This window comes from Danio aesculapii, chromosome 8, assembly GCF_903798145.1.
Source record: "Danio aesculapii chromosome 8, fDanAes4.1, whole genome shotgun sequence".
Lineage (NCBI taxonomy): Eukaryota > Metazoa > Chordata > Actinopteri > Cypriniformes > Danionidae > Danio > Danio aesculapii.
The window spans coordinates 54,414,830-54,436,507 of NC_079442.1; the positions used below are offsets into that span (position 1 = coordinate 54,414,830).

The 21,678-nt window shown below is 39.5% G+C and overlaps 1 protein-coding gene across 1 annotated transcript; it reads left to right on the top strand.

Moving 5' to 3' along the window:
* The first annotated feature begins 1,735 nt into the window (after positions 1-1,735).
* Positions 1,736-20,913, top strand: znf608 (zinc finger protein 608). The gene is given in 13 exon segments (XM_056464227.1): positions 1,736-1,941; positions 1,944-2,074; positions 2,076-2,105; positions 2,108-2,395; positions 2,398-2,424; positions 4,881-5,016; positions 8,603-8,690; positions 10,159-12,382; positions 12,712-13,084; positions 13,177-13,316; positions 15,875-16,022; positions 17,394-17,456; positions 20,170-20,913. Coding segments are annotated over 13 exon segments (3,867 nt in total). The 5' UTR covers positions 1,736-1,742; the 3' UTR covers positions 20,190-20,913.
* Positions 20,914-21,678: the final 765 nt, after the last annotated feature.

Genomic DNA, 21,678 nt, shown 5'->3' on the forward strand with positions numbered 1-21,678 from the left:
AAATAAATTTAGACCAAAAATAATGCAAAAAAACACTAATTAAATTATTTATTTTTACACTGGATGCTAACTGTATTTCCCTTTTATTGTGTTGATGCTTGAAAAGCCCAGTGCCAATGTTTATCAGGACAAGTGAAAAAAATGCTCATTTTATAAGAAAGCAAATCCACATGTATGACCCTGAGCTCTCATGAGGCACAGGTTAATTTTTGGCAACAGCCAATTCACTGCATGAGTCAAAAATTATTGATTTTTCATTGATTTCTTTTTCACTGAAAAAAGTGTTGCATGCAAAACTGTTGCAAACAGTTTATTTGTGCTGAATTTAAACAAACAAATTAAATTGAGCAATGTACAACTTAATTTGTTTGTTTAAATTCAGCCCAAATTAATTGTTTACAACCACTTAACGTAAAAAATTGAGTAAATCCAAGCAATAATGCTTTGAATAATTTTTTAAGTGTAATATGTGTTTGCTAAGAACTTAATTTGCAATTGGTTTTGGGATTTTTTTGATGACTTCCAATTGTTCAAAATAATTGTACCTCAGCCAAATATATCGAACCATACATCAAGTGAAGCTTATCAATTAGCTTTCAGATAATGTAGAAATCTGTTTCCATAAGTTGACCCTTATGACTGGTTTTGTGCTCCAGTGTCATTTATTTGTTTTTAAATAAATTGCACTATTAGTTTAGAGCTATTCCAGTGTTATATTGAAACATATGTTAGCAACATATAAAACTACCCAGAGAGTGGACAGATCAGAACAATATCAAACTGTCAATGTGTTTATTGATGTTTATTGAGGGAAATAATCATTTGTTATGGATGTGACCATGCCAGTTTACAGTATTAAACATGCTTATAAGAAATTGTATGAATTAAACTGCACAACCTAAAATAAATAAGGATAAGAGTTGGATCTCTGTTTTATTTTACTTAAGATTTTTGCATTTATGAGGAGAACGCTCTATTATGGATGTGACATATGTGAAACTGTAAATGGTAAATGAAATATAATTGTTTAAAAGCATTGACAGATAGATTTGAAGTATTTTTACAGTACTGTATACAAGACACAAACAATTTAGGGCTTTGTTATTTTGGCCAAAACTTTTTTGTTTTCATGCCAAAGTTGATCTTTGCATGGAATTGTTCTTTAATTAATTTGAGTAAACTACACAGTTCAGTGTGTCATTATACATGCACATAAATATCCATCATCTTTCAGGACGCACTGAAGATCGTTTGGGTCACACTTTACAATAAGGTTACTTCATGTTAGTTATTCTAGTTTACTAACATGAAAAAGGAACAACTTGTACAGTATTAATCATAGTTTAACATTTACTAATGCGTCCAAAATCATACATGTTAACATTAATCAATGCACTGAGTTAACACGAACTAACTGCAAACTTTATTTCCATAGCGTTAACTAACATGAATAAATGCGGAATAACTGTGGCGGTTCATTGTTTAGTAAACGCATTAACTAACATTAACTAATATATCCTTATTGCTAAAGTGTTACCAGCGTTGGTTTTTAACAATATATGTTACACATGTTGATCTGAGATGTTTAATGAGTTTTAATATGGACAGACTTAAGTCATCTGCTTCTCCACGGTAATGCGGTTTCCATTTGCAGCCGCGCGCGCGTGTGTGTGATTAATACCCTCCCATCCACTTGATTTAGGATTCATCACCGTTTTCTGTCAGAAATCCTGCGTTGGAGAATGTCAGTCAGTTCCTCCCTCCAGCAGAGCACCAGGACGCACGGAGCCGAGCCCGACGACAGCGCCGAGGAGGAGGAATGGGAGATCGGCGTCGGGGATCTGATCATTGACCTGGACGCGGATTTGGAGAAGGATCGACAGACATCGGAGATGAATCGCGTTTTGAGCGTTAAAAGCGCGGTCGAAGGTCGCGACGAGCTCGATATAAATGCGCGACTGGTCGTGCATTCGACGGCCTAAAATCACGAGCAGCCGTTCCTCTGCAAGAAACCAAGAAATTCAAGCTGAAACGGAGGAATTCTAATAATGATCGGTTTGCATCGGTGGAGATTGGTGAGCGGAATTCCTAAAGTATGCGTCGGTTAAGCGGGAAACGCGGAGGCTAAGGACGCGAGATAATGAGTTCAGCACCGTCGCCGAAGGACAGCAGCCCGAAGCGGCACGGGCCCGCGAGACCTAAAGACGGGAAGAAAGGGCAAAAACAAGGCAGTTCGAAGAGAGAAAGAATTCGACTAAAACACGAAAGGAGAAGGCCGAGCGATGAGTTCGGCGGGTTCGGGGGACCGTCGGCGGAGAAACGTGGAGGTGTATTCGGTGGGTTCGGAGGGTCTGGTCGGAAGGGGGCCGGAATGGACGCGGCGGCTATTGTTGACGGAACGCGGAGGAGCCAGCCTTGAGGACGGTAAGCACGGTACAAAAATCGGCTGATGGGATGGCCAATACACCGCTATGTGAGCTGATGGCGAATTCTATGTTTTGCGCACCGTTATAATTATATTCCGCCAATCTCGTTGAGCGTCAAACACTCGTCGGGTTTGTTCGCATGTTTGCGTTCGGATTTCAATTTTAGGAGGTTTTCTTTTGTTTGTCAGCCATTTGCTTTGTTAACGCGGCCCTTGAGAGATTCTGTTGCTATTGGAAACCCAAGCATCATTATTTCCTTCTGTTTGTTTTGGACAAAGACATGCTGGCTTGTTTGAGGACAAGATGCTTTCGTGTGATATTTACAGTTTTAAATGTTGAGAGAGTGGCTCCACCCCCTTGTGGTTTCGGCCAAACTGTGCTCTATTGTCCCTCTTGTCATTTTTGATGTCATTGAATCTGGGCTATTCTGTCATTGCTTGATCATCAGATAAGCACTAATGGCTGATCGGGCCTTTTCTTCTATGATGCTCCTGAATTGTGGACATTTCTGCCCTCTGAGAAGAGGAATGCAGAATCTCTGATTGTTTTTATACATATCATCACTAAAACTTAGATGTTATGACTGCTTTTCTATGTGATTAAAGGAATTCCCTGATAGACTGCTTAATATTTGTGTTTACATCTGTAGTAGGTCATTTGATCATCTTCGAAACATATTAGACATCAATTTTCAGATGTTAAATAGACATTTAGATGAACATGTCTTTAAAAGTTAGAATGCTCCTGCAGCAGATCTGTTTAAGATGTTTATGAGATATATCAGACTCAGATTTGAGATGTTGCCTGATAGCACACGTGAGACATCTATTTGATGTTTATATCTGGAAGACGTATTTATTAGATCACTTGCAAAACGTCTATTAGATGTCAATTTTCAGATGGTAAATAGACCTTTAGAATGTCTTTAAGACGTTTTAAAGTTTCTTCAGCAGACATTTTAAGATGTTTAGATTTGAAATGTTCCCTAATAGTGAGATGTCTATTTGATGTTTGTGTTTACATGTGGAAAAACGTTTATTAGATGTTAATTTTCATACATTAAATAGACATTTAGACTATGTCTTTAAGATGTGTAAAATTCAGAATGTTCCTCCAGCAGGCCTTTCTAAAGACATTTATCAGACTTTTGAATACAGATGTCTTCCAGAGCAAATGATATGTGCAGGCACATGTATGCTGCATGTGTTTATTTTGTGTATTATTATCTTGGCTTTGTTTTCTGTCTTTTTTATGTATTTATTTGTATGTGTGTGTGTTTCTTTTAGCTTTATTCTTCATATATATGTCCATAAAGCCCTTTGAGATGCTTCTTTTAAAGGTGCTATATAAAAATATAGTTTAATATTATTATCAGCCATTCATTGTGTGCACAATATATTGGCGACCATATCAATATCGACCAATAAATGCTGTGTTTAATTATCATTAACGAAATTAAGCCGGCAGGTGACACGGTGGCTCAGTGGTTAGCACTGTGGCCTCACAGCAAGAAAGTCGCTAGTTAGAGTCCTGGTTGGGTCAGTTGGCGTTTCTGTGTGGAGTTTGCATGTTCTCCCCGTGTTGGCGTGGGTTTCCTCCGGGTGCTCTATAGGGGAATTCCCCTCTACACATGCGCTAAAGGGGAATTGATGAACTAAATTGGCCGTAGTGTATGAGTGTGTGTGTGAATGAGTGTGTATGGGTGTTTCCCAGAACTGGGTTGCAGCTGGAAGGGCATTCGCTGTGTAAAACATATGCTGGAATAGTTGGTGGTTCATTCCACTGTGGCAACCCCTGATGAATAAAGAGACTAAGCTGAAGGAAAATGAATGAATGACTAATATGTAAATAATACTAAATATATACATATTTAAACACACATTCATATAAGTAAACAAATAGACCGAATGATTTCTGCATATTCAGATTTTGTGTGGGCCTAGTTATCCATATTGATGAAAAATTCCATATCAGTGCATATACTCAGCGAAAATGCTTCTCTTTCTTAGAGTTTTTGTCTTGTTTTTAGTCCAAACATCTAAAAATCCTTAAATCAAGGTGCATTTTCTAGACAAGCAAAAAATATTGTTTTGTTTTAAGACATAATGAGTCTAATTAAGTCAAATTAATCTGAAAATGCGATAAGCAAAATCTTATGTCAAATAGAAAAACAAGATTATTCTGCTTCCCCCATTGTCAGATGAGTTTTTTTTTATGAGAAACTCACTTCATTTTGAGTCATTAGTTCTGAAAACAACACTATATGTTTTGCTCGTCTAGAAATTGCTTCTTGATTTAAGAGTTTTTACATATTTAGACAAAACAATTAAGTAAGAAAAGCATTTTTACATTGTAAAAGGTTTAGTTTTGATTTGTTTTGATGTAATAGAGCAGCAGGGCACTGCATATACATCAGCTCTCACTGAGTTTGTCTTGTTTGCTTTCTCTCCTCAGCTTGGTGTAAAGACACGGTCAGTCGGAACGAATACACAGGAATCGGAGAAAGCTCTGGAGTCCAGCTACATGGAGCCCTGTCAGCCGGGAACCAGCGTCAATCTAGAGGGTATTGTGTGGCATGAGACAGAGGAAGGTAAGAGTGTGCTGTTCATGTTATTCAGTGTAAAATACACTGAAAGAAGTGAAACTACTCTGAAAAAATGACCCTTTTCTCATGTACGTGTTTCTCAGCAGCAGAAGTCATGAGAGTTGGTTAAATTAGAGCGCAGTGTAGAGCTGCACATGTTGGAAAAATCTTTTCCTGCGATAAATATTGCAATACAACTACAGTTTCACAAGATATTTTGAGGCGACACGGTGGCTCAGTGGTTAAAACTGTCACCTCACAGCAAGAAGTTCACTGGTTTGAGTCCCGGCTGGGTCAGTTGTCGTTGAGTCCAAAGACATGTGGTACAGGTGAATTGGGTAAGCTAAATTGTCCGTAGTGTATGTGTGTGAATGAGTGTGTATGGATGTTTCCCAGTGATGGGTTGCAGCTGGAAGGGCATCCGCTGCTAAAACATGTGCTGGATGAGTTAGCGGTTCATTCCGCTGTGGCGACCCCGGATTAATAAAGGGACTAAGCTGAAAAGAAAATGAATGAAATATTGCAATATGAATACAGTGTTACAAGATATTTTGAGGCGACACAGTGGCTCAGTGGTTAGAAATGTCACCTCAACGCAAGAAGGTCGCTGGTTCGAGTCTCGGCTGGGTCAGTTGGCGTTTCTGTGTGGAGTTTGCATGTTCTCCCCGTGTTGGCGTGGGTTTCCTCCGGGTGCTCCGGTTTCCCCCACAGTCCAAACACATGTGCTATAGGAGAACTGATGAACTAAACTGGTAATAGTGTATGAGTGTGTGTGTGAATGAGTGTGTATGGGTGTTTCCCAGTACTAGGTTGCAGCTGGAAGGGCATCCGCTGTGTAAAACAAATGATGGAATAGTTGGCGGTTCATTCTGCTGTGGTGACTCCTGATAAACAAAGGGACTAAGCCGAAGAAAAATGAATGAATTATTTTGATCAAGCAAGAGCAAATAATTTTTGGAGTGCACTGTGAAGTACTTGTATGAATGAAGATTCTAGATTGAGTTAGCATATTGCATCTCCTTTTCTTCCTCAGCATGTTATGAATGTGTCTATTTGGAAATGTGCTGTGGAGTGAAGGGCGAGTTTTGTCATGAGCTCCACAGGACTGCATTTTCAAAGCAGCTGTGAGACTGAATCATTGGAAGCAAGAGGAGACACTGGTTGCATATTGATTAAGCAAATTAAAATTGCAGACCACCATCTTAACTTCCATCACTGAGATCAAGCACAGAATTAATCCAATAATATAAAAATAGCATATGGCTAAACATGTTATGGTTTTACAAAATGTTTCCGATATTTAAAAAAAAAAAAAAAGGGGGGGGGGGGGGGGGGGGGGGGGGATGGGGCATGGTGGCTCAGTGGTTAGCCAGTTGCCTCACAGCAAGAAGGTTGCTGGTTCCAGTCCCGGCTTGGTCAGTTGAAATTTCTGTGTGGAGTTTGCATGTTCTCCCCTTGTTGGTGTGGGTTTCCTCCGGGTGCTCCGGTTTACCCCACAGTCCAAACACATGCGCTATAGGGGAATTGATGAAGAAAATTGGCCGTAGTGTATGAGATGCGTGAATGAATGTGTATGGGTGTTTCCCAGTACTGGGTTGCAGCTGGAAGAGCATCCGCTACATAAAACATATGCTGGATAATTTAGCGGTTCATTCCGCTGTGGAGACCCCTGATGAATAAAGGGACTAAGGTGAAGGAAAATGAATGAATGAATGATAAAAAAAGACCTCTTGACGATTCCAAGTCTGCTCCATACCTCATTGGAGAATGTATAACTCCATGCTAATTATTAGTTAAATGTAATTATTAGTTAAATGTAATTATTGGTTAAATGTACACTGAAAAATGATCCGTTAATGAACAGTTTCTGTGTTTGGTGTTTATTTATGGTGGTGAATTGCATTATGGGATGTTGATCTCTGCTCTGTCCTCTTCTGATGTTGATCATTCAACTCTGCAGTTAAACAAAGTGACTTTTATTGACATTTTAGTGGTTTGAGAATATAAATAATAACATGTAGAGCAGTGTTTCCCAACCCTGTTCCTGAAGGCACACCAACAGTCCACATTTTCAACCTCTCCCTAATCAAACACACCTGAATCACCTAATTAGAACATAAGAAGAGACTCCAAAACCTGAAGTAAATTAGTCAGGTAAGGGAGACATCCAAAATATGTAATGTTGGTGTGCCTCCAGGAAAAGGGATGGGAAACATTGATGTAGAGGAATAAGTCTGTAAAATAGCAGAAAATGTGCTGCAGTTTATTAAAATGTTTCTGTAGCGTAATATACAACACCAACACACACAATATAGCACAATATATTACACATGTGCAGAAAACTTTTTACAAAACAAGCAAATAAACGGTGAAAAATAAAAACATTAAAAACAAAATACGGAAAACTGCTAATTTATGGATATCAAAATATGTATAATATGAAGAAGAAAATTATATTCACACAAAATAAAAATATTGTTTACTATTAAGACACTTTTTTTTTACTTTGGGACAACATAGATTTTAATTATGAAAAATTAATGCTTTTAAGTTGACCTACGGGCTTCATTTTTTGCATTCATTCATTCATTCATTTTCCTTTAGCTTAGTCCCTTTTATACATCAGGGGTCGCCACAGCGGAATGAACAGCCAACTGTTACAGCATAGGTTTTACACAGCGGATGCCCTTCCAGCTGCAACCTAGTACTGGGAAACACCCATACACACTCATTCTCACACACACACACACAATCTCATACACTACGTCCAATTTAGTACACCAATTCCCCTATAGCGCATGTGTTTGGACTGTGGGGGAAACCGGAGCACCCGGAGGAAACCCACACCAACATGGGAAGAACATGCAAAGTCCAAGCAGAAACGCCAACTGACCCAGCCGGGACGCGAATCAGTGACCTTCTTGCTGTGAGGCTACAGAGCTAACCACTGAGTCACTGTGCCGCCCTTTTTTGCTATCATTTAAGGCAATGGCCTCAAACTCAATTCCTGGAGGGCTGCAGTTCTGCACAGTTTAGCTGCAACCACCTCCAATTCACACCTGCTCAGTAGTGTTTAGTAGTCTTGCACACCTTGATTAGTCTGATCAGCTGTGTTTGATTAGGGTTGGAGCAAAACTGTGCAGAGCTGCGGCACTCCAGGAATCCAGTTTGAGACCTATGATTTAAGGCTAATTTAATTACTTATTACTTAATCCAATATAAATAATGTACTTTGAATGAAAGACAGTAGTTTCACCTTTTTCATTGTAGGGTATATGTCACTTGTGTTGTTACTCAAAAGTGCATACAGTCTGGTTGAAGCTAACCTTCATTATATCATGTAGTTAAAGTTTATTGTGATTATATCGTATTTTCTTTATTGTCCTGTTGCTCTGACGTATTGTATTAGTTTTGTTTAAAATAAATAATGTGTATTAATTATATTTTTGTGTTTGATCTCTCTTCTATGTTGCGACTTGAATGAGCAGGTCGTAACTATCTACGTATGGCTAAAATGAAATGTTTTCAAATTTGGTCATTGTATAAAATGTTTTAAACCTCTGAGGGACTCAATAATCGTGTTTGATTCCAGGAGTTCTGGTTGTGAACGTCACATGGAGGAAACGGACCTACGTAGGCACGCTTTTGGACTGTACCAAGCACGACTGGGCTCCACCACGGTAATGTGCATGAAACAGGTCAAAATTATGAGACCTCGTGTGAAATTTAAAGAGTCATGAAACCCTGGTTTACATGTCGTGAGATTTTAACGTTTTTCAGTGTTGAACATCAATTAAGACAACGTTAGCATCTGTTTGTTTTAATTGAAGGGAATAACTGCCTTTTCAAGAGTTCACACTTAGCTGATGATTGATTATGAAGCTTGTTTGGCATGCTGTCCTGGGAGAGAGCCCTGAGCTCATCAGATCCTCGAGCCCGGGGGGTCCCTCGCATTTGCAAGGCAAGAGGGGAGTTTGAGCTCAGGTAGAACTCCCCTGCTGTAGTAGCTAATGAACAGATAGTGATTACTCTTAGGAGATAACTACTTACTAGGAGCATGTCTATGGTGTCAATTAACTTAAGTTGCATGTTTTTGGATGGTGGGAGGAAACCGAGGAACCTCGGGGAAACCCACGTGAGCATGGGCAGAACGTGTAAACTCCGCACAGAAACATCAGCTGGCTTGGAAATGACTAGAACCAGTGACGTTCTTGCTGTGAGGCAACAGTGCTAACAACTGGGCCACCATGCCACCCATTAAGGAAAGGAAGAGGAGTAGGGTGGAAGGGAGGATTCTTCAAAACAAAGATGGCTATCATATGGAACTGATATGGGTATTTATATTGGCTTAGGAATCGTCTGACTGGTAAATCATAAACTGACTAATGCGGGACCAGCCGCAAGCAATTATAAGCACGTGATGCTCTCAAAATTAGTTTATAAATAAACTTCACTTAGCCAATCATCATCTTCTGGGTTTAAAATCTATAAGGGGGAAATTAAAATAAACCTTTTAAACAGTGGTTTGTTCTGGAGCCAATTAAAAAAGTGAAACGAAATGAAATAACACTTTCTCTAGAAGGGCGACGCAGTGGCGCAGTAGGTAGCGCTGTCACCTCACAGCAAGAAGGTCGCTGGTTTGAGTCCCGGCTGGGTCACTTGGTGTTTCTGTGTGGAGTTTGCATGTTCTCCCTGTGTTGGTGTGGGTTTCCTCCGGGTGCTCCGGTTTCCCCCACAGTTTAAAGACATGTGGTTCAGGTGAATTGGGTAGGCTAAATTGTGAGTGTGAATGAGTGTGTATGGATGTTTCCCAGAGATGGGTTGCGGCTGGAAGGGCATCTGCTGCGTAAAACATATGCTGAATAAGTTGGCGGTTCATTCCGCTGTGGCGACCCCGGATTGATAAAGGGACTAAGCCGAAAAGAAAATGAATGAATGAATGAATGACTTTCTCTTGAAGAAAACATACTATGGAAACGAAGGAGATACTATGAAAACTTCCTTGCTCTGTTAAACATTATTTTATAAACAATAATTATTTTCCAGGAGGGTTAATAATTTTAACTTCAGCAGCATATATTATTGTCTGGACTTGATTTTAAGTTTATTTATTTACATAAGCTTTTGACTCTCTGTTTATTTACCCAGGTTTTGTGAATCGCCAGTGAGTGACTCCGAAATGCCTTGTGCGCGTGGACGTGGTAAACGGATGCGACTGGCCATTCCAGATCAACCCAATGTTGACCCAAGTCTCTCTAAGATACGAGGATTAACCCACAAGAGGCGCGGCGTGGGAATCGGCAACAAAGGCAGACGAGGGAGCCTGAACCTCAGTGGCTGCAGAACTCCGGGATACTACGCTGTAGAGGACATCAAATCCAATCCACTTATATGTGGAAAGAGAAAAAGCAAAGCCCCTGCCGATCTGGATTTAAGCTTGGTCTCAGAGGACATTAGAAACGGGAATGGGAAAAGGATACGAGCCAAATCTAGGAGTGCTCCTTCCACACCTCAAGGTAAATCTGACCCGGTGTTTCTTGATCAAGTGTGTGCATCTCCAATGCTAATAGACTGTCCACATCCGAACTGCAACAAAAAGTACAAACACATAAATGGACTCCGTTACCACCAATCACATGCTCATCTGAACAACGACAGCAAACAAGAGTTTGAGGTGGAGAGTGAGGACAGACTTTCAGATTTTGATGAAACGATCAACTCTGTACCTTTTGAATCCTCCGAGAACATTGTGTCTAAGAAGCCTAGAGGCATGTGTAAACTCAATGCAGTCAGTTCTCCGAAGAGCAGGAAAGCACTGATTAGCAATGATAGCAGTTCTGTAGCCAATGCAAAACTACGGCAGAATGTGGCAAATAAAGATGCATCCATAGATGATCTAAGCAACCTCCCGCTCATTTCCAACATGTCTGTTGTCCTTGAGAACTGCCTCATGACGGATCGTAACACATCCGTGGAAATGCCCAAACTTGAAGCTGAAGGTGCGATTGATAAAAGAGACATCTGTAGCAAAATTAAAAAGGAAAGTGGGTTTGCTGAGAGATGTTCAGGAAAGTCTAGAAATAACAGACTTGTCAATGCTGCTCCTGCTCCTCCGAAGCTAACCGTTATCCCACCGGCTGCGTTTTCAACTAAAACAACTGAAGTTTCTTCTCATCAGGCGACTCCAACTGTTTCCCTCACAAAAGCCAAGAACCTCTCGCTGAAACCCATTAAGCCAAAGCTAGATGTAATTGCACAAGTCAACATGTCCAACACTACCGTAGTGCTGAGCAAAGACAGTAAGAGGAAAGAAAAGCACAGATTAAAGGACAGAAATGGCAAAGATCCACGGAGTCCCAAAAGTGATCCAATATACCAAAAAATGGAGGATACAAAAAGCATCAGTAAGGAATTTCCGGTGAGCCTCTTGAAGGAGCACTTGAGCAAGCAAGATGTTCTGAATGGTCCAAGTGAAACTCAAGAAAGCCGCATGGCGAGTATCCGAGCTGAAGCTGACAAGGTGTACACGTTTTCAGACAATGCCCCGAGTCCATCAATCGGCAGTTCTGCAAGAATAGACTGCGGCACTCTTACTAACGGAGATGGAGCGACTACTAAAACAAACAGCCCTGCATACTCCGACATATCCGATGCCACAGAGGACGGTGGATCAAACTCGAGATCTAGACGGAACTCAACACAAGAATCAAATGGCAATCCCAAAATACCATCAATAAGCACTGCACCAACAGTGAACCCAGGTAAAGACATCCAATCTCATGGTCATGCCTACGAATCTCATTGCGTACCCGGATTCATGCACTCAAGCCAAGCCAGTTCCACTCCGTTCCACAAGGTGGCTTCACCTTACAGTCGAACAAAGGATGAGTTGAGAGATTTAGATGAGGATATGAAAAGCCCAGAATCTTCTAGCCAGCTTCAGTACGCTGAAACACACACCGCGCTGGCTCAATCCTTGTACTATGGACAGTACAGTCGCAATGTCGCCATGGACCAGAAGATGTTGATGATGCCTGGCTCCCACAGACCGCTCACTGAAGCGTGCTGCGAGGAAATGCAGTATAGTAAACAAAGCCGAGGTCAAGTTAGACGCGGATCTGAGCAAAAAGACCGAACAAAGGAAGAGCAAAAGCAATTTATAAGCTCTCCTCAGGCGAGTCATAAGGCGGCGAACTCTGTTAAGATTAACTGTGCGAAACCTGGCTTCATCTATGTGGAGTTGGACAAGCAGATGTCGTTTCAGCAACAGGGGCGGCCAAAAGAGCAAGCATCCCTCAAGGAATCTGAAGACCTCAGTTTGGAGAGTTCAAACTCAAAATCAAATGTGGACACAAATGTAACATTTCTGAATGTAAGTTACTGATGTTACTTATCATTTACTGAGGAAATGTTCTAGTAAAAGACAATAACAGACTTCTAGAAATATCCGTGATTATGGTGGGATAACAACCCAAACGCATGTTTGATTGTTTGGGGGAAATATGGTCCTTAATCATCAAACGATCGAATATGCCAGGATTTTTTGATGATTGATTGAGATCATATTGATTTCTAAAGATTTTCCGCATATTAAACACTTAATTTCACAGGGCTACTGTTTCATAAGGGCTTCCCTGTAAGGTGTTTAATTTCTTTGGTTGTCAGACCCAAGTTTGACGGTAGATGTTCCTCTGGGTTTAGGCTTCAGAATCTCAGTCCTGGAGCCACTCTTATCAGTCCAAATATGTGAAGCAGCAAAATCACGAGGTCAACAAGATCTCTGAGGAATTGAGTCTCAGTCCAGAAAAGGGGAAAGACTGGCACATAGAGCCCGAGTCCCGGCTGGAGGCTGAACTAAAGTGTGAGACGATTGCTGACGGTCCCGAAGAAAGCACCCGGCCGGAAGGAGACGAAACATCAGGCGAGACGTCTGAAGACTCCACACGAACTGCAGCAGCATCACCTCAGCCATCTTTCCTCCAGTTTCAACACTCTTATCCATATTTACACCTGTGCGAGACGGGCAGCAATGCATACAGAGTGATGTCTCCAGCTCTGGTGCACAATTACCCAGGTAATCATCTACTGTACCGCGTAAACATGACACCAGAGGTGCTTGTATGAGAAACTGCTTGTAAAGAGTAAGCTGTGTGTTTTCCATTCTAGGTTTCCATTACCCTTTGTATGGAAAAACAGCAGGGAGGGAGGATTCGGAAGGGGCTCAAAGCAGTAAACCGGTGACAGATTCGACAGCATTAGAGCTTCTGTCACATCCACTCCTGCCTTATCATGGCAAATCTCCTGTTGTATGTATCTCACTACAAAAAAACGATAATTATAATAATAATAATTATGACCCTGGAGCACAAAACCAGTCTTATGTAGCACAAGTGAATTCTTGACATTAACCAAAAATATCTTGTATGGGTCAAAATTACTGCTTTTACTTATTAAATGTTATGTTATTAAATATTATGAATATTAAAATTATGTTCTATGAAGATATTTTGTACATTTCTTACTGTAAATATATCAAAACATTATTTGCATTGCTAAGAACTTAATTTGAGCAACTTTAAAGACAATTTAATCAATATTTAGATTTTTTTAAACCTTCAGATTCCAGATTTTGAAGTAGTTTGTATCTCAGACAAATATTGTGTTATGATAACAAACCATACATTAATGAAAAGCTTATTTATTCAGTTTTTTAGACACTTATGACTGATTTTCTGGTCCATGCACGGTCACAAATATTACAATACATATAATTAATTCTTACAAATATGTGTTGGGAAATGTGTGTACTGTATTTTGAACTGCACAGCTCTGCTCTTTCTTTCAACTATTAAAAAATCATTAATAGATTGTAAATATTTTGGCTTCACCCCATGGTGATTTGAAGTTGTCGCTCTAATTGTGACGTCAGGTTCTGCGCTCCTATTGGCTGTTGGTTTAATGGTCGTCATAGTTCAATCACACTGAATGAAAGTGTCTGAAATCCTCTGACACTGCCAGAATTTCATTCATTGATTTTCTTATCGGCTTAGTCCCTTTATTCATCAGGGGTCGCCACAGTGGAATGAACCGCCAACTTACCCAGCATCTGTTTTATGAAGCGGATGCCCTTCCAGCTGCAACGCATCACTGGGAAACACCCATAAACTCTCATTCACACACACACACACACACACACACACACTCATACACTATGGACAATTTAGCTTACCCAATTCCCCTATAGCGCATGTGTTTGGACTGTGGGGGAAACCGGAGCACCCGGAGGAAACCCACACCAACACGGGGAGAACATGCAAACTCCACACAGAAACACCAACTGGCCCAGCCGAGGCTCGAACCAGCGACTTTCTTGCTGTGAGGCGACAGCTCCACCCACCACGCCACCCTGCCAGAATTTCATTAGATGGAAAAATTAAAGTCCATCTTGCATGGAATTCAGGGAAAGTCTATCAGTATATTAAAGTCTGTGTGAAATCAGAAATGGCAATGTTTATTTCGCTAGTGCACATTGCTACTCTTAACATGAACAATTAATTGGTTTGTTTTGGTAATCTTGAAACTTAAGTCTTAACTTGGGTAGCCCTGTGGCCTCACAGCAAGGAGGTCGCTGGTTCAAGCCTCGGCTGGATTTTAGTTGGCATTTCTGTTTGGAGTTTGCATGTTCTCCCCATGTTGGCGTGGGTTTCCTCCGGGTGCTCCGGTTTCCCCCACAGTCCAAACACATGCGCTATAGGGGAATTGGATAAGCTAAGTTGTCCGTAGTGTATGAGTGTGAATGAGTGTGTATAGATGTTTCCCAGTGATGGGTTGCAGCTGGAAGGGCATCCGCTGTGTAAAACATGTGCTGGATAAGTTGGCGGTTCATTCCGCTGTGGCGACCCCGGATTAATAAAGGGACTAAGACGAAAAGAAAATGAATGAATGAATGATAATCTTGAAACGTAAGTCTGAGCATCTGCTTCTGTGTTCGGATTGGCTCCTTCTCTGTTGATGTCAGTTTGACACTTCAGCAAATATATTCTTAGCCACACCCCTTTTCGGTTTGACCCACCCCCAACTCAATATTCCGTTTTAGTTGGAAGAGCTTCAACATACTGAAATAAAAGTCTTACTTTATTTACTTATGGTCCACTCTAATATGTTTTCATTTAAAACACATATTTTTCTCTCAGTTTCAGCCTTCTCTCCACACTGAGACGAAAACAAAAACAAATCTATTTGAAAACGCTGTCTAGAGTGGATAAATCTAAAACAGTGTTTTGGTGTTTACGGTAAAAACAGAGGCTTTTGGAAAACGATGATGCATCTTAGTCATGAGATGCAGTCATGCGACTAATTCTGCTAACATGGTGGTGGACATTGGAAAGCAGATGTTTTGGATGTTTGGTCAGCGTTATTAAAGATGAATGTGAGTGTGTAGATGCTCCGTATCGCCTCTCTTCAGTACACAGGGAGTGTTTATTGAAGCTGTTGTTAAGATCGGACCACAGTCACATATTCAGTTTCAGAGAGACGCAGAGTAAATTAATGGTAGGCGAATATGCGCAAATGAAAGCGTCTGACGTCTGTGTCCTACGCGGTACATCAACTAGAGCACTCTTTAGTGGAGAGAATTGAAAACCATAGTGTGAACATGGAGCATTTTAGACCATAATGCCCTTTTCAAATGTGTCCGGATTTGTGTAGATGCAGCGTTACTGTTCACCAGGTTACTGATTTCTACTGTATCATTTGTACATTTCTTTTACAATAAAAGTCATGTCCATTTTCTACAGTGTGTTGTCAAAGACAGGCGTATGGTCTTCACAGTGGTGTTTACACATATTATATTTTGCTCCTTCAGCCTGGAGAAAGAGGATCTCCAGAACAGGAGCGCGAGTCTGAGCGGGAGAGAGAATCGGCTCCATTCAGCCGACACCTTCAGGCACATCACCTGACGCACCTGGGCATGAGCTACACACTGGTGTCTGGACAATACGACCCCTTCCAAGGTGAAAAGGTCAAAATCAGCTGAACTATATTACACTACTGAACTCACTACAGCCTCTATTAAAGTACGTATGCAGTAGAATTATCAGCTCTCCTGTATATTTTTCCCCAATTTCTGTTTAGCAGATTTAACTCATTTCTAATCATAACAGTTTTAATAACTCATTTAACTAAATTCTTTTCTCTTTGTCATGATGACAGCACATAATATTAGACTAGATATTCTTCAAGACACTTCTATACAGCTTAAAGTGACATTTAAAGGCTTAACTAGGGTAATTAGGGTAAAGTTAGGGTAATTAGGCAAGTCATTGTATAACAGTGGTTTGTTCTGTAGACTATCCAAAACTAATATTGCTGAAGGGGGCTAATAATATTGACCTTAAAATGGCTTTAAAACTATTAAAAACTGCTTTTATTCTAGCTGAAATAAAACAAAGGCTTTCTCCAGAAGAACAAATATTAGAGGAAATACTGTGAGAAATTCCTGAATCTGAGAAACATAATTTGGGAAATATTTGAAAAAAAATAAAATAAAAAATTACAAGAGGGCGAATAATGCTGACTTCTGAATCCCTTTGTATGATCCCTTTGAAGCACAATTTCAATGGGCTTCATTTATGAAATATAAGAATAAAGTTATGTGTTTTAAGTTATAAAAGTGGTTCTGTTATATAAATTATTTCCACATTTATATGTACAAATATTTTCCTAATTTCTAATAACTAAATTTTGTCTTTGCCATGACGAGAGTACATATTTTTCTAGTTATTTTACAGGATACTAGTATTGGCAACTGCAATTTAAAGACTTAATTAGGGTAATTAGGCTAGTCATTGGACAACAATGGTTCATTCTGTAGACCAGTGTTTCCCAACCCTGTTCCTGGAGGCACACTAACAGTACATATTTTCGGTGTTTCTCTTATCTGACCCATTAACTTCAGGTGTTGGAGTCTCTTCTGATGTTATGATAAGTTGATTCAGGTGTGTTTGATTAGGGAGAGGTTGAAAATGTGGACTGTTGGTGTGCCTTCAGGAACAGGGTTGGGAAACACTGCTGTAGACAATCGAAAAACAATTCTAAAGGTGGTGATAGTATTGACCTTAAATATATTTGTAAAAATTAATAACTGCTTTAGGAAGGTCTATTTTACACACAAATGACCAATTGACACTTATATTTATGAATGTTTTATAAATGAGCCCCTATAAATTCTAGACGTCTGTAAGATTCCACAAAGTGCTGTAGAAGCTAAACAATATGACATGTTGCATTACATAAATACACTTTAGATGCATTTACAGTGAAGACAGAATAGTTAGGGTACTGTAGGAGCTGATTATAATGTTCTGTAATCTGTGATCCTCAAGGTTTGAGTTCTGCGGCACTGGTTGGAAACCAGCAAGTGACGACAACACAGACCTGCTCCAGTGGTGAGAAAACCAGTGCAATAAGCACTGCCGTTAAACTAACTCCTGTAGCTCAGGACAGCAAAAAATGGCGCTAGCAAAGCCAAGGTTATACTGTAGATTTGATTCCCATAGAATGCATGACCAGACCTGGTGCAAGCTATACCTTAAAGGTCCCGTGAAGTGCTTTGAAATGTGCAGGTTTGATTGGATGTTTGATGTAATCTCAATTGAAACATGAAGACAGGGTGGGACATAAAGTAGCCCCTCCCCTTTAAAAAAAACAACCAATAGCGTTTTGTTTTCCTCACAGCTCTGTCAGTGACAGTGGTTCAGATCAAGTGCACCAAATGAGAGGCGAATGAGATGAAAGGGGAGGGGCATGTCAGATACTAGAAAGCATTTGATTGGTCAGAAGATTCGATGAAAAAAATTAAGTATAAGGTGACGGCAAAGAAATGCTTTTAAATACATTTCAGTGTTTCCTCTAGGATTTTTTCCAGCTGTGGAGGCAGGCCTTTTTTACACAGATCTACCAACCACCTGTGGCGTTATTTCAATGACAAATGTCGTGAGCGCAGCATTACAAGATCGCATTCGCATTTATGTAATAGCCTACGAGCATACGACTACGACTTGCGAGCCGATTTCCTCTGCTCGTACTCGCCCCCTCAAATATACACTGCTCAAGCGCAGATCTTCTTTTGCGCTCTCAAATAAACAATGCTGAAGTGCGATTTAGTGCGTTTATGTAATAAGCATGTTTCCAACATTTATTTGAGTTGCAAGGAATATTTATGAATGTCTCCAATAGTCCAATAGACCTACAGAGCGGTATTAATGCGTCCTGAAGTAAAGTGAAACGGCTATGTGTCGTGTTTGCTGGCATCACGCTAGTCAGTCAGTCAGCACGTAACCCTAAAAGGTGTTGGATTAGAAGCTGTAATGTAGCCGTGGCGGGATCAATTTTGCTAGGCGCCCCGCCATGTAAGAATGAATGTAGCGGAAACCATGCATTTAGCGTGACAAACTGCAAACTTTGCATATTTACACTAAATGTAAATCACTGTTTCGGAGCACACTAGCTTATAGATATCATTAAGACTAACAAACTGGGGTGCGTTTCCCAAACAACGATGTAACTCGCAGCTGAACTATCATGATACGATGCATCGTTTGGAAAAAGAACAATGTAGTGACGAGTGTTTCCCAAAACGCATAGTTTCTATGGCAGATCCATCGCTTGAACCATGTTAGTTATAACGTAAAACACCCAGAATGACGCTCTAAACAGGGCGGAGTAACTACTTCTTTAGAGAAGACCCCCATCATTTCTGTGTGCAGATTATATTGTTTTACAAAAACATAAATTTAAAATAAAATCCAACAATAGATTTGGTAAAATCATGCACTCGCTATCCATATTAACTGAAATATATGGCACATATAGAGCCTGTGATTGCTTTACAAATATTACTGAGAATGACATATCATATTCTAAAACATGAAATCACTTACAAAATCTAACACATATTCTAATATCATATATAAATTATATAAATAAATAAATAATGAGGCAGTTTATCAAGAAATGAAATGTAATAATCATGTATTAGAAATAAAAAAAATCATACTTTAATAATAATATTAATAATTATGATGAGGATGATGATGATGCTTATTATTAAAGTAGTATATTGTTTTTTTTTTTACTTTTACAATTTGACACATGTAAACCACAGCAGAAAGTTCTAACCAGCAGGCCCGTGTCATATACAGTACAGATGCTTAATAAATAATCCACTATAAATTAAAAGCATTAACGTATGCTATGTTTTTTGTTTTCACAAGCTTTGGAGACGTAACATAAATTCGGCTTTTAAATAATAGGTCACCTATAGCTTTCATCATGAGGCTGTGTTCAAAATGACATCAATTTTTTCAGAGTGCACTGCTAAGGGAGCTCTAGTGTAAACATGAAAATCGCTAAAACTAAACTGTAAAAATACTTTGAAAGCAACTTACACCTAAGAGAGATGACCTTAATGCTGTTTTATTTTTCATAATTCCAACTTTGAATGTTAGAATGTTCTAAATGAATAGGGCATAGGGGGGATAAGTGGGAATAGCACACAGCCAGGAACTACGTTTCAAACTACAGCTCCAGAGGTATAGTTGCGAGTGCTCAAGTTTGCGACGCAGTTTGCGAATGTTCGTTGGAGCGACGGATTTGGGAAACGGCAAATCAACAAACTATGTTTGTAACCACCGGAACTTGCGACCTTAGTTGGCTAACGATGGTTTTGGGATACGCACCCCAGATTGGAACCAATGACGTAGTGGTTAACATGGCGACCTGAGTTCGATTTGCACCTCAAAGTCCTATGCCGACCCTTCCCCTCTCTCTGCGCCCCATGCGTTCCTGTCAATACTCTCCTATCCATCAAAAGGTGAAACCCCCCACAAATATAATTATAAAAAAAGACTAACATACTGATAATAACATCTATAAAACTATTTTAATTTGACTGGACCTTTAAATGCAGTCTTAGTAGCTTTGGTTAAAATGAAAAATAAAATACCGTGAAAATTTTATGATAAAATTTTTAAAATGATTAAAATTGTAAATAGTCTGACTTGAACATTTTTATCAGGGATGTTTGCATTGCAGCCTCATTTGAATAAATCATTCAACACGTAATGCTGCGAGTGTTTAATCTCTGTTTAATCTCTGCAGAAAATGACGGGAAGATGTGAGATGCTTCACAAGGATTCACAGACATCAATTCCATGGTGTTTCTCATCGCCTCCATATGGAGGCAGCGACTAATTTCATTTTAAACCAATGAATGTACTTATCGAGGAAGACCAATCAGAAAGAAGCCTGATGATAAACATTTGGTCCCTGTAAATCGTTGGATTTTGCCTGTAAATGGCTACATCTAGCTGTTTGTATGCACTTATATCGTTGTGTAACCATACTATTGAATGTATTTGCTATTTCATCACCTCTGTGGTAAAGGACGGTTTGCAATAGATTATAAGTGACTGTAAAGTGGCTCGCTCTGACTTATTAACATGAATACACTGTTATTAACAGCCATTAATCTATTGTATCGTATAAAGTGGATGTTAATCGACAGTTCATCTCAGTGCCATACTGTATTATCGTGATGTATATAGTTGTACATACTTTAACGAAGCTCACTGGCGACTATAATTAGCTTATGTACCTTTGTATTGACTCAGTGCAATGTATGGTTGTCTACCACTTCACCGACATGGCAGACGTAGCCCTTCGTTACTTCAGTAGTAATGCATAATTAAATATGTTTACAAGTGGTGTTCTGGACAGAGGTCAGTGGTGTCGGTCGGTCGAGTTGCGTCATTAGGTTTTTTTCTTGATGTCTGCTATATCATCAATCTGCAATTGCTTTTTATACTGTCTCTGCCTTAACATGTTTGGCAATCCAAATAAAAAGTCAAGGTTGTTTTTACATGCTGACTGCTGCCTCTCAATGGGAAAACATTTGAATGTGGCGTTGTTTACATTTTTTATAGTTACAAAATGTATTCTCTAAACGTTTTTCTAGTTTCGTTAATAGAACATTTGTTCAGGCAATAAGCTGCCTTTTTGTTTTAAAACTTGTAGTTCTTGTTATGGTTACACCTGGTTATGTTTACGTTTTGTTGTTGTTATAAAATGTACTCTGAAACGTTTTTCTAGTAACGTTCATTAATAGAAATTTTTTTGGGAGAATAAGGTGCCGTACTTGGGCATTTTCGTTTTAAAACTTGTACGTTTTGTTATGGTTACGCCTGGTTATGTTTACATTTTGTTGTGGTTATGAAATGTACCCTCAAACGTTTTTCTAGTGACGTTCGTTAATAGAACATTTGTTCGGAGAATAAGGTGCCGTACTTGTGCGTTTTCGTTTTAGAACTTGTACGTTTTGTTATAGTAACAAAATGTATTCTCAAAACGTTTATCTAGTAACGTTAATAGAACATTTGTTCGGAGAATAAGGTGCCATAATTGTGCGTTTTCATTTTAAAACTTGTACGTTTTGTTATGGTTACAAAATGTATTCTCAAGACGTTTTTCTAGTAACGTTAATATAACATTTGTTATGAGAATGTGCCGTACTTGGGCATTTTCGTTTTAAAACTTGTACGTTTTGTTATGGTTGCGCCTGGTTATGTTTACGTTTTATTGTGGTTATGAAATGTACCCTCAAATGTTTTT